The 12,318-nt window shown below is 37.3% G+C and overlaps 2 protein-coding genes across 3 annotated transcripts; both read left to right on the top strand.

Annotated features, from left to right (window-relative positions):
• Positions 1-680: 680 nt before the first annotated feature.
• LOC118751057 lies at positions 681-2,129 on the top strand. The gene is made up of 3 exons (XM_036485818.1): positions 681-1,308; positions 1,389-1,698; positions 1,780-2,129. Exons 1-3 carry the CDS (start codon positions 1,063-1,065, stop codon positions 2,127-2,129), a joined length of 906 nt encoding a protein of 301 aa, XP_036341711.1. The 5' UTR covers positions 681-1,062.
• A 1,285-nt stretch (positions 2,130-3,414) lies between these two features.
• On the top strand, positions 3,415-11,246 carry LOC118751054 (amyloid protein-binding protein 2-like). Of its 2 annotated transcripts, none has more exons than XM_036485815.1 (8): positions 3,415-3,887; positions 6,463-7,061; positions 7,135-7,362; positions 7,421-7,522; positions 7,682-8,195; positions 8,483-8,648; positions 8,956-9,113; positions 9,183-11,246. In XM_036485815.1, the coding sequence occupies exons 1-8, from the start codon at positions 3,720-3,722 to the stop codon at positions 9,306-9,308; spliced, it is 2,061 nt and encodes a 686-aa protein (XP_036341708.1). In that variant the 5' UTR covers positions 3,415-3,719; the 3' UTR covers positions 9,309-11,246. The 2 variants fall into 2 exon arrangements, with proteins under 2 accessions (XP_036341708.1, XP_036341709.1); XM_036485816.1 differs by lacking the exon at positions 3,415-3,887 and adding an exon at positions 6,007-6,241.
• Positions 11,247-12,318: the final 1,072 nt, after the last annotated feature.

The raw sequence follows: 12,318 nt of genomic DNA, 5'->3' as shown, positions 1-12,318 counted from the left end.
ATATCGTCACCTGACATGCAAAAAGACGTAACAACATCGTAACTGTAATAGAAAAAGTCGTGACTAATATTTTTTATTTTTTTTTCATAAAACTATGTGGGAGTTGTAGTTTTTAAGGCGATAGAAAATATATAAAAACTCAACTATTAAATTTATGTATCTTATGGTAGTGTTTTGGAAACTATTTTTTGTTGAGCTAAATAAAAATAATTTTGATTTTGTACGCAAAGAGTAGGACTAAAAAATAATTTTTATTTTAAAAGCAAAAAATATCATAAAAATAGCCTTTATTTCCTAATAAAATATTTTGCAAAATCTATATATAATATCAAAGAGCATATTTAATAAATATTGTAATTCTTAGGATCCCAATGGTTATAATAATATAATTTAGGGGCTCCCACCTTCTTGCTTATCAAGTTTTCTGGTTATATGAATAGCTTTCCCCGCTGTAGTTTATTGCTGGAAACTGGTTAACCAAGTTGAATCTCAGCGTTTCTGTATTTCGGATACGCCATCTACATACATACATACAAATAAACAGTACTGCTCTGCTTTCTTTTTAAAATTACTTTTTGATAAATTTTTTGATAAGAAACACTTACTCCATTTTGTGGCAAACGCCTGCTACAATTACTTCCGTTCCAGTGTCGTTATATTTATTTGCAGTTGTTGTCAAACTCGAGGCGTCGCAGCTTTGGATTTTCAAAATATGTAAATGGAAAAATGTTAAAATTTTTAGTATGAAAATCGTAAGAAAATCAAAAAAAAAAAATTATTAGTTGATCAATAGAGGAAGTTTTCAAAGGCCTCAAGCTGCAGCAGCCAGCGCCTCCAATTACGTCGTCTTCTCCATCCGACGCCGCTGCTCAACTAGTACCACCGGCCCCGGTTTTGGTTTCCCCTACTCCTCCATCTTCGGCAGCACCACCAGCGCCGCCGCCGCCTCCACCGCCTCCACCGTCATCATTGCTGCCAAGAGCACGAGCCACGCTACTTGACGCCTTGCTGTCCCAACCATCAACATCGGCACGCGCGCCCATTCGACTACGGACCAACGGTATGCAGGGACTATCGGAGGCGACGGCCATACGCTTATTCAACAGCGTTGTGGCAACTGGACAGCTGGCTGGTCCCCCAACGACACTCAATGCTGCGCCACTGACGCCAGTCAACGCCGTAAACGACTGCAAATCGGTAACGACGATACAGTCATCAAATGAATTTGGGAATTCTTGTCGCATTTGTCGTTGCAATCGAAGTGACGTACAGCTGTCACGTTGCCCTTGCCAGTGTCGCGGCAGTGTGGTAAGTGTGCTTTGTATCCGACGTTAGGCGAGGTGATTGGTGCGATCGCATATTTATTTGCTTTTTGTTTTGCGTTCAAGGGTTTCGTACATATACCGTGTCTGAAGCGTTGGATTTTGCATCGACGAGACACGCATTGTGAAATTTGCAACACCCCTCTCGATATACCGGATGAGAAGTTGAATCTACGCCGCATGTTCGGCGCACTATTCTCGACGCGTTGTGGCGGTGCGATCATGAAGCATTTGCTGTTTAGCATTTCCCTACTGCCGCTGGCTCATGTGGTGCTACAACAGGTGCTCATCTGTATGGACAAAATTAATGCCAGTCCCAACGAGCAGCTGACTGTGCAAGAAGTGGTGGTGGCGTCGTGTGCGCTCTTAACCTCAAGTACGTTACTCGTTTACGAATTACGAAATCATAGCTGCTGTGCTATCACCTAATCCTTTGTATTTATCGGTTTCAAATCAGGTACACTCTTCTTCCACTTTTTCGAATTTATAACAACTCGTTTCCTATTCGTTCGCAATATTCTGCATCAGTGGTGGATGTTTGGAAATCAGGAGAACTTCACTGTAATAGAAGTCGACAGCGAATATTTTGATGTTTTTTTGAGTACAATAACAATTTTAATTTCAATTATAAGACATAACAAAATGTTCGAAACAATATATAAAATATACATTAACGAAGCATTCTTTAACACCAAAAAGCTGTTGTATTCTATGTATATAATTTTTTTAGCATATAAGGCGGATGTCGCCACCGGTGCGTATGAGCAACACACGGCTGCCATTTTAAATAATTCAGCTAAGAAGTAGCGTACTTTTAGGCGCATGTATACATCTATACATCGACGAGTGGTCGTAAAACTGTTGTATTTTGGTCCCTAAGACTGGGTTCACACAGAGAAACTTTTGTTGCCATCTTTGGCAATTTCTCGTTTCATGTTGTCCTTCGCGTTCACACAAAGCAATTCTTTTGTACGCAGTTTTTATTGTCGGCTGTGAAGGGCCAACCAGAATTACGGCGCGTTTACATTGGACAATGCTGTCAAGACAATGAAAATATACGAGTTGTCAGAAACGCATGCATGGAAAAGTATGCATGTAATCTCTAAAGAGAGTATTCCGAGATTACTCTCAACCGGGTACGATTGGGCATTAACTCGTCGCAACTAGTCTCATACGGGTACTAATGGTGATCAGTTAATCTCGACTAAACCCTTACGGGTATAATTGGAGGTCAATTAGTCCTCGACTCTTCTCTATCGGGTACTATTAACGATTTAATGATATGTACGCACTTAGTCAATGAAATTTCATGTGCGGCGTTGGTACATAAAGAGAGTATTCGCTTAACAAACCTGAGCACCTTGGTTCGAATCGCGGCTGGCGTAAAATTTTATTTTAATTTTTTTTAAAGTGACTAGTCGCTTTTGTACCCGTTAGGGTTTGAAGAGGAACAATTAGGCTTTTCATAGGACATGCTCGAACAAAAGCGAACAGTTCATTCCATATAAAGAGATCAAAAGTGTTATTAGGCGCATGTTCCTTTGGGATTGCTCCCGGAGTCATTCCAGATTAGTCGCATTTTTTGCAGGGCAGTATTGTCCGGTGTAAACCGTAAGTTACTCAGACGAAAGAGAGCACAAAGCGTGTTGCCCGAGCACGATCAACTCGGTGCCTCTCCCCATTCCTCGACACTAACCTCTGCAAGAAGTAACGAGTTGCCGCGACAAAAGTTTCTCTGTCTGAATCTAGACTAAGTGCTCATTTACACACGGCGATTTTTGTTGCCACAACTCGACGTTTGTGAGAGAGAGCGGGACGAGGAAAGGAGAGGGGCACCGAGTTGCTCGTGCTCGGGCAACACGCTGTGTGCTCTCGTTCGTCTGTGTAAATTGAACCGCGGTTCACAGCTGACAACAACAATTCGCCGCGTGTAAATGAAACGAGCCACACCAAAAGGGAATGTGAAAAATCGCGTCGACAAAAGTTTCCGTGTATAAACACAGTCTAACCGATTCCGGTTGCACATTTTTGATCCCAATAGACTGGCCTCCCTCTTGCACAAGTAGCGTACTCGCTCTAGCTTACTGCGGAAGCTAATTTACAAACTCTACAAGGAAAAGCGAAAACCTTTCTTTGTGATTTTATTTGCCAGTTGAATATTTTTAAGTCGTTTGTGAAATTACGTATATTTGGCGATAATTGTGTGTATTTTGATTCTTGAAGTTGTTAAAAGTTCAGAACAAGTGTTCGAATTTAAATTAAACAAACCACAAAGTGTATTGGTGAAAAATAAGTCATACGCAGTCAACGTGTTGGGCAGCAGACCAGTCTGATTATCGACTGTCTGTATTGGACAGGAATCGAGTGGTTCATATTAGCTGCGAAATTGAATTTATAATGGTGGAAATAGCGCAAGACTTCACAAAGGGTAAAACTCCCGCAACGCTGTATGAACAATGTCTCGGCTGCTACGTCGCCAAACTCAATTACAATGTCCAAACTCTGGATAGTGTGCAGCAGTTGCGATATTTGCCACCAGGCGTACTAAGCGATGTTTATGTCATGGTAAGTTACGTGCCTACTTATACTACATTGAAAATTAAAGAGTAATATTCAGATTTTGGAGTGTATTTAAAGATTCTATAAATCTATGCCCACGTGGACAATTGGAATGAAAGAACGAACATTACCCTGATAGGCAAAAATAGTTTACCAATCGAATTCGCCATCATAAACGAAAGCGAAATTGCCAGCGAGATGCCAAAAAAATTTTAACTAAATGAACGGGATGGGAAGGTGTATACGTACATACATATGTATATATATCTAACAGTTGACGCTGAGACTTGTTTGACTCGTGCAACCAGTATGACAGATTAGCTACATATTTTGTGAAAGGTGGAGTAGCTGCTGGTAATTGTGTTTATAGACGGTTGCGCTATTCGCATTAGTGATAATGATGAAGTGCCTCCTTCACATGCTATTCTACAATTATGTGAAAAACTCTCCATGTTTGCTAACACACAGATGTATATTGTCATTACATTACATTAGCCAAAATCAGCTGGTGCAGAAATATAAACATTAGGGGTATTCTCGAAGTCTTGCACGATGCACGGATTGCACGAAATGCAAAAATACTATTCCAAATTTCGAACAGTACGAGAACACCCCATTGCAAAGAGGTAGCATGCATGGGGAGCAAGCAGCGAAATTATGTATCAAATACAATAACAAGAGACAGCAAAAAAAAATTAAGTGAGCGAGATGAGAGGAATGAGAGAAATATGTAGCAATTCCAACAACAAAACAACTAGCACAGGGTCGCTATTGTCTTGCTGTGCTATTTTGCAAAATATATACATGGGTTTCGACGTTGCATATTTTGCAGCGATAGGAAATGTTGTTTCCCATGAATTTTCTTGTTGTGTGTTTGCAATTTATGCAATCCGTGCAATCCGTGCTACGTGCAATGGCTTTGCAAGATTTGGAGAATACCCCTATTGAGTACGGAATGAAAGAATACAGTCAATCAAGGCGACCTCCAGCGGTGTACACAACAACCCATAACGAATAAAAATTGATAAGGAAAAAGTAGATTGTAGTACAATTGTGATGACTTGCAAGCACACTTTAGTTATTTGTACATACGTATTTACTTTTTGTTTGACATCACTTTTCCATTAAAATTTTTATTTGACGCATGTTTTGCAAACGTAAATACCTAGTACATATTTAGTTGTAGCCTTACGTACATACATATGTACACATGTCACAATATCACTGAGGCACAATTAAATTATTTATAATTAAATGCTAATGACCGACAATTCTATTCAGCCGCCTCAATTTCGGCAAACTGAGGGCAAGTCTATCAATTCGGTATTCGCTCGTGCTTCTCATTTAGTTTTTGTATTCCGCGTGACACGTCGCCTGCCGACTGATATGCTGCTCATACATGATTCAATAATAAATTATTATTGGAATCATGCTGCTCATATACGTAACAATAGGCTGGTGTATAATGAAACAGATACCCTTGTCAGTGTTTCATGATATCGTAACATAACGATGTTGGGGCACGGAGTAGGATTTGCAAGTTTCGAAAACGTGGCAGATAAATTAAAAACCGCGAATATATACATATGTATATGCTTTTGCTTATCTTTTGTTTACATTCCAGTTTAAGTAGTACATATTATATTTTAAATTTCCTTATCTCGCAAACATACGCAGCTATGTACATACATATATGTACATAAACATACGCAGCTATGTATACAACTTTTCACTCTAAGCCAGCGATATGTATGAATGTATAATTCGCTTGTAAACAAAGTAAGCTTTTTGATACAGGTTTATAAATACTGTACACGTTTAATTTAATCAAAAGTCATTTAACCTCTTTGTATTAAACACGAAAACTGATGCATGTATTGCGTTGAAAACAACAAATGAAATTTTTCTTAATGCTAATAAAGGAGTAGCAAGAGAAGCGCCCAGTTATATAAATGGAGACATCCATACGTACATACATATGTATGTAGGTGTTCTTAGTGAACATGAATAAATAGGTGTTCTAAAAAAACCACATAGCTTAAGACCTTCATAATTGCACTGACTCTCCACAAGACGTTTGTGAGATGAACGAAGCTAAATGCGTAAATGGGCTGGTCCTGTTGCGGCGTTTGTCTGTTTTACATATCACTTGAGCAGTATCAATGTCTTTGAACCCACTGCAGTGAACAAGCAATCAATTAAAAAGCTTGGACCATTTTTCGCACTGATAAAGAACAGCGAAAGAAAATTGCCACCGCGTAGCTATACCAGGCTGTTTGATGATTGCACATTGAAATTTTGAATTCCTTTAAAATGTAGCACAAAGTTGAAACCACTTAAAAACAGGTTGGTTATCGAGGGTAAGTTTTTTGGTGGGGGTTGCTGTTAATTTGCAAAAACTAAATTAATTCTCGAGAAAAAAAGAAAAGTACGCTTAGCTTGAGTTAGGTTTGAGGTCGCGCCCGGAAGAGGTACAGTTTTTTAAGGAGAGTTATTGCATGGTACTATTGTAACATATTTAGGCATATTACAAACATTTTACGTGGTATAAATAACCTTACTGATTGTGATTATATTCCAGATGTCCAAGCATGATGAGCTTAAGGACATGCTGTTGGAGCAGCTCATCGATTTAAGCACCTTTGAACGACTACTTCGGTTTGATCCTGTGCGTCTAAAGCTTTTTCGTTGTCTAACCGCATTGATGAGTAGCGGTAAACTTCTATCCACGCAACTTCAACAAAACTTTACCATGCGCTATCGCCAGAAACAAGACTCAACAAAATTCAACAAGACTGCTACAACTGAGCCAAGCTCAAGCTCTAATCCGCTAAAGAAATCGCCTAATTTGCCCACTACCCCAACCATGGTTGATTTATTTGCCAATGCAAGCATAAGCACAACTGTCAAAGATAATGACGTTTATGAGAACTCAAGCGTGAAAACTGAGTCTTCAGTTGTTAATGATATTGACCCAGATGCAATTTTTGAAGAATTACCTTTGGATGATTTTCACTTTGGTTTGGATGTTATCGACTTTGGATTACGGTTGGGCTCGTTTCTGTCTGAAGCCGGTTGGCTGGCGGACAGCGTAGAGATTTTACAGTGTGTAGCGTCAAAATTGCGTAACATGCCAGCGGATAAGCAACATATGCTCGTGCGGTTGGATTGCCTGCAAAGGTATGTAATTCGTTATGCACAAATCACAAATTTTAATACATTCTCTGAAATCCTTTTGTTTTTTTTTTTGCAGATTACTACATTCCCAATCTACTTTATATAGTTTTAAATCTGCCGAACGCACATTTGATGAAACGGTGGCACTGCTCAAAGAGTTGTCTCAGGACAATGTACCACGTGCATTATTAGCAAAAATTTATACTCAGTTCTCGGCCATGTACTTTGCGCGCAGTGAATATGACAATAGCCACATGTGGAGCTCCATTGCCATGCGGCATTTAGAAGAATCAACGCCAGAAAGGTATTTCTCTTTGAAATTTTAAAATTTAATCATAAATAATGCTTTGCATGGCTTTTAGGATTGCAGTAGATGTTTTGCGGCAAGGAGCCAAGGCATGCGTGGTGAAACGAGATTTTCAACGAGCGAATCTTCTAATAAGTCAAGCAACGTACAGGGCGAGGTAAATGCGCATAAGTTTTAAGCAAAATCCAAGTTTTCTTGAATCTTAATCGGTCTCGAGTTTATATAGTATATGTATTGCATTCAACATTTCGCTACAATTTCGAGAAATGGCTATGTGATGATTCTCATCTCTTTCTTCTTCTTCTTTTTTTTTTAGGAAAACCTTTGGTGCACAACATCAAAAATATGCCGACAGCTTACTCGATTACGGATTTTTCCTTCTGAATGTCGACTCAGTGTATCAAAGCGTTATTGTTTACAAAGACGCGCTCGATATTAGACGTAACATATTCGGCAATCGCAATTTTCATGTAGCAATAGCACACGAGGATCTCTCTTATGCTTACTATGTTCACGAATACAGCACCGGTAATTTCTCTTGCGCACGCAAACATGTCGAAAAAGCCATCGAAATTATGGAATACTTAGTGCCGAGAAATCATTTGGTGTTGGCATCAGCGAAACGTGTGAAAGCGTTGCTACTTGAGGAAATCGCGTTAGATAAGCTAACTGACGGAGGCGCTGATGAAGATGGACTTTTGCGCCAATCTGAGGAGCTGCATAATTTTGCGCTGAAGTTATCATTGGAAATGTTCGGCGAAGTGAACGTGCAAACAGCCAAGCACTACGGCAATTTAGGCCGACTTTATCAAACTATGAATCGATTTGAGGTACGAAGGTGTATCCGTGCTCCGTGTATAATTTTTTGTTATCGTCAAAAGTAGTTGTAGAAGGTTTAGCTGTTATTTTGCAGATCACATCTTATCAGTCAACATTTTTTAGGGGTCAGTGGATATTGAATCGACGTGATTCGGCGTACAACTTCAGCACGCTAGATGCTGGAAAAGGAATCTCCATATAAATTATAGACCATTTCATTACTTAACAATTTAACTACTATCAAAAAGCACTATTTCGCCACTACATTTTCACATATATTTTCGTTTATCCTTTACAGGAAGCGGAACGTATGCATCTAAAAGCAATACAAATTAAAACAGATCTTTTGGGTGCCTATGATTATGAAGTGGGTCTTTCGATTGGTCACTTGGCTTCACTTTATAATTATCATATGGGAAAATATCGCGAAGCAGAATCATTGTACATGCGCAGCATTGAAATTAGTAAGTATTAATAGAGTTACATGATTTTTCGATGGTTATTAGCAAATGAGGCATTGATTGAAATAGCTCGCTAAAAGGCAAAGTTGGTATAAATGTAGTACTTCGCTAAATGCTCCTTTGCCGCCAATCAACCAGAGCCGACCTATTCAAATTCTTCAAAGAAGGAAACGGTTTTAATTATTGGAAATGTTTATCACAAATTTATGTACACTTGTATGGCCAATATACTCTTCCGTATGCAGTAAAAGCCTTGTCCTCTTTATCTATCTATCTATATCTAATCATATTTTGTCTTATATCCTTACAGGTTTACGCCTATTCGGAAAATCGTATTCAGGACTAGAATATGACTACTTAGGCTTGTGTCATGTGTACGAAACACGTCGCGAATTTGAAAAGTATTTAAAGTATGCGATTATACTGGAAAATTGGCAGATGTTACGTGGCCAGAATATCGCTATGAACGTAAGACTATTAAAACAGTGTTTTAGGAAATATAAAGCTTCATTTTGTTGGGTATTCTTTCCTGTATAGAAAACCTATGCTGAAGCTAGCGACGACTACTCATTGGAAGAAGTGAAATATCAATTCTTTAACATGTGCACGCAAAATTCAACGGCAACCGCGACCACAGATACGGGAACGATCGTAGATAATTGATTGGACCCACGTACACGTACTATATATAGGCACGCCAATGCGCTCAAGACTACGTAAAACAGGCGAATAGTATTTACTTCCATATGCAGCGGCTTGACACAAAGTCTTCAATCGATTGCTTGTTCAGTCTATATTGTATATGAGGTTGTGTACTTTAAAGTGATACGCTTGAATTGAAAACTTGATTATGCTACATCGGATGCACGTACGACTCCACACACTGCTTACTTTAATTATTCTAAGCACATTTGTTTTGTTTTTGTTTTTTTTTACATATTTTCAAGAGAAAAGAACGAAACGTCCTATGTTTAATTTTTTGACCTTCATTATTATTTTAGTTTGTTGTAAATCATATGAATGAATGAGTAATGTGTAAAATATGTTAAAGAAAGCTGATTCCCGCTAAGATTTTTAAGGGTGTTAGCTGAACAAAGGTGAAGTCTATTTTTGAAAAGCTAGAAACAAATGTAGAGCTACTTTGAATTTTTAGACGCATTGCACAAAAACTCACATAAACCGATAAATTAAGCTAAGGAAGTAGTTGCTTAAACTTTTGTGGCATTAATAACAAAGTAAAAATTTACATAAACTTAGCAGAGGTGGCGTAGTACACATATTTTGTTGCTACAGCCGGTGAAAATATAAACGCTCATATGAATGATATAATGCCTTGGAAATTTTGATTTTGTGAATTAAAGCTTAGAACACATATATGTAGATATGCGATTTTTTCACATCATGTTCATTCATACAAAATATATATTAAAAAGGTGCTGTTTTATATTGAGTTACACGACGATAGCAATATTTAAAAAAAAAAATGCGTCAATACATATTAAATTTTTATTATACATTTGTATTATTGTATTTCGGAATTCGATAGCAAAATTATCCTAAATCGCGTTTATGATAAACTTGCATATTTTTTCTTATGCCCGCCACGGATTTTCCCGCTTAAAAAAGTAATGTATAATTTTTTTTTTGCTTCTTCGCAATTGTGTATTATTGGCAAGGTTTATAATTTTATATTTTAATTGGTTTCCACTTAAAAATTATGTTTTAGATACTCCAGTATATATGTTTTTTAACTTATAGTTTAGTACATACGAATTTAGTATTTGGTTTAATGTTTTATGTTTTTTCTTAGTTTTCAAGAATTTATGCGTTTGTATTAGGGCTGTGCGATTATTCGATGACTCGAGCAAGTTGGTTAATCAATTACTACAACTGAAATCTCAGTGTTTTAAAACACAATTGGTATATGTATTCATCCACAGCATTATTCTGTTGTCTTAAAAACTAAAATAAAACAATCTTTTTACAGTATACATTGTTTTTTTTCGAATTGATTCAATTCTAAGTTTTATAAGAAATTGTACTACAGGAAAACTTTTAATTTGTCTTACTAAACATATTCACTGATTTGCTTATTAACATATCTATGCTTAAAATATTGACAGAGAAACTTAAAAATTGGTAAAGAGCACGGCCAGTTAAGTGTAGAATATAGGCTGTCTTCTTAAACGCGTTAATGGAAAGCATCAGCCTCTTTTTTTTTTCCTAAAGCATGACATATCGTCACCCTTATGTTAAAAGCAGGAATGTGCAATATTAGCCATTTTGAGTTATTGGGTTGAGTTAATTACACTTGAGGATGTTCTATGTTATACCAAAACCCAGAATGACATGCGTACAAGAAAACCATATATTTTACAATATCAGTTGCATAAATATAGAGTTAAGTCTCATAAAAAACTTTCAAACTTAATTTCTCAAAATTTGAATTTTTACACATTCATGCTTCTGGCATACGGGCGACGATATATGTAGTTACATGTGTATGTATATTCAATATGCGCTACCATTGAAGGAATGCCAATTTTTAATAAAGCTGCGAAAATTCTATAAAATTATCTTCTTTGGTTAAGAAATAAAAAAGAGGGATGCTTTGCATTAATGCGTCTCAGAAGACAGACATTGCCTTAGTTGAAGTAAGAATAAAAATGGTTTATGAAACATATTTACATAAAAACTATGTACATACATATGTACATTTATACGCACATACATAATATAAAGTGTATATAATATAATATTTAAACACAGTGCGTGCTTTGCATCATAGAAATAAAATAATTCAATAAAACTAAAAACCAATGTGTTCAATTAATTGTGCATCTTGATGTTGTTTGGACATACAGGGATACCTACAGTTTTACGCTGTCTCCGAACAGCAAATGGATTCTATGAGAAACTTTTTCATGGCAGAAATACACACGGAGGGTTGCTATTGCCTACTGAGGGACGACCGCTGTTAGAAAACACTTTTTCTAATTTAAATGTCGTCCGGACCAGGAATCGAATCCAGGTCTTGAGGAGCGGCAGTACGTACCTCCAACCACTCAGCCACAGTGGCCGTCGTGATATGTAACAATAGCAGCGTTAAATTTACCTTTACGTCTGAGGTCATCGCAGACTCCTCTGGCATATAAAAAATACCTCAAAGTTATAGAATTCAAATAAATCGATACAAAATGCCCACTCGTTTCGTCTAGTGCAGTGATTCCCAAAGTGGCCCAGGTGAACCCCCAGGGATCCACGGGAGACTCGACGGGGTTTACGTTGTTGTGAAAACGAAATGGGGGGTTCAAATGTTCTAAGTGGGGGTCCACTGGTTTCGATAGTAAAAAACGAAAATGTTGTCTAAGCTTTCCTATCAACGTAGCTAGGCAAATAATACACTACTCAAAAAAATTAAGGAAGCCAAAAAAATTTCAAATATTTCGCTGATTTTTGACAGGCTGTATTTCGGTGAAAAATGGTCGTATTGGGACTCTAAAAAAACATTTTTGAAGCTTTAAGACTATAATTTTATGGTGTCATTCATAAAAAATAAAGTAGCTTTATAAAAGGTTTATAAATTGAAAAATTATATGAAAGTGTCAATTTATAAAGCTCTTTAAACCTACTTTATTTTTTATGAATAAGGCCATTAAAATTTCTCGGCTTT

This window comes from Rhagoletis pomonella, unplaced genomic scaffold (assembly GCF_013731165.1).
Source record: "Rhagoletis pomonella isolate Grant_MI unplaced genomic scaffold, Rhpom_1.0 Rhpom_scaffold_00511, whole genome shotgun sequence".
NCBI classification, from domain to species: Eukaryota; Metazoa; Arthropoda; class Insecta; order Diptera; family Tephritidae; genus Rhagoletis; species Rhagoletis pomonella.
Note: the sequence above shows the minus strand (reverse complement) of the source record. Positions and strands in the feature narration are given on the sequence as shown.

Bases quoted from the DNA above. Each gene is read 5' to 3' on its own strand.
- LOC118751054 (XM_036485815.1), top strand. From the start codon at position 3,720: ATGGTGGAAATAGCGCAAGACTTCACAAAGGGTAAAACTCCCGCAACG. The intron at 7,363-7,420 runs GTATTTCTCTTT...CATGGCTTTTAG, and splicing joins GAAGAATCAACGCCAGAAAG to GATTGCAGTAGATGTTTTGC. The intron at 9,114-9,182 runs GTAAGACTATTA...TTTCCTGTATAG, and splicing joins GCCAGAATATCGCTATGAAC to AAAACCTATGCTGAAGCTAG.
- LOC118751057 (XM_036485818.1), top strand. From the start codon at position 1,063: ATGCAGGGACTATCGGAGGCGACGGCCATACGCTTATTCAACAGCGTT. The intron at 1,309-1,388 runs GTAAGTGTGCTT...TTTGCGTTCAAG, and splicing joins GCCAGTGTCGCGGCAGTGTG to GGTTTCGTACATATACCGTG. The intron at 1,699-1,779 runs GTACGTTACTCG...GTTTCAAATCAG, and splicing joins GTGTGCGCTCTTAACCTCAA to GTACACTCTTCTTCCACTTT.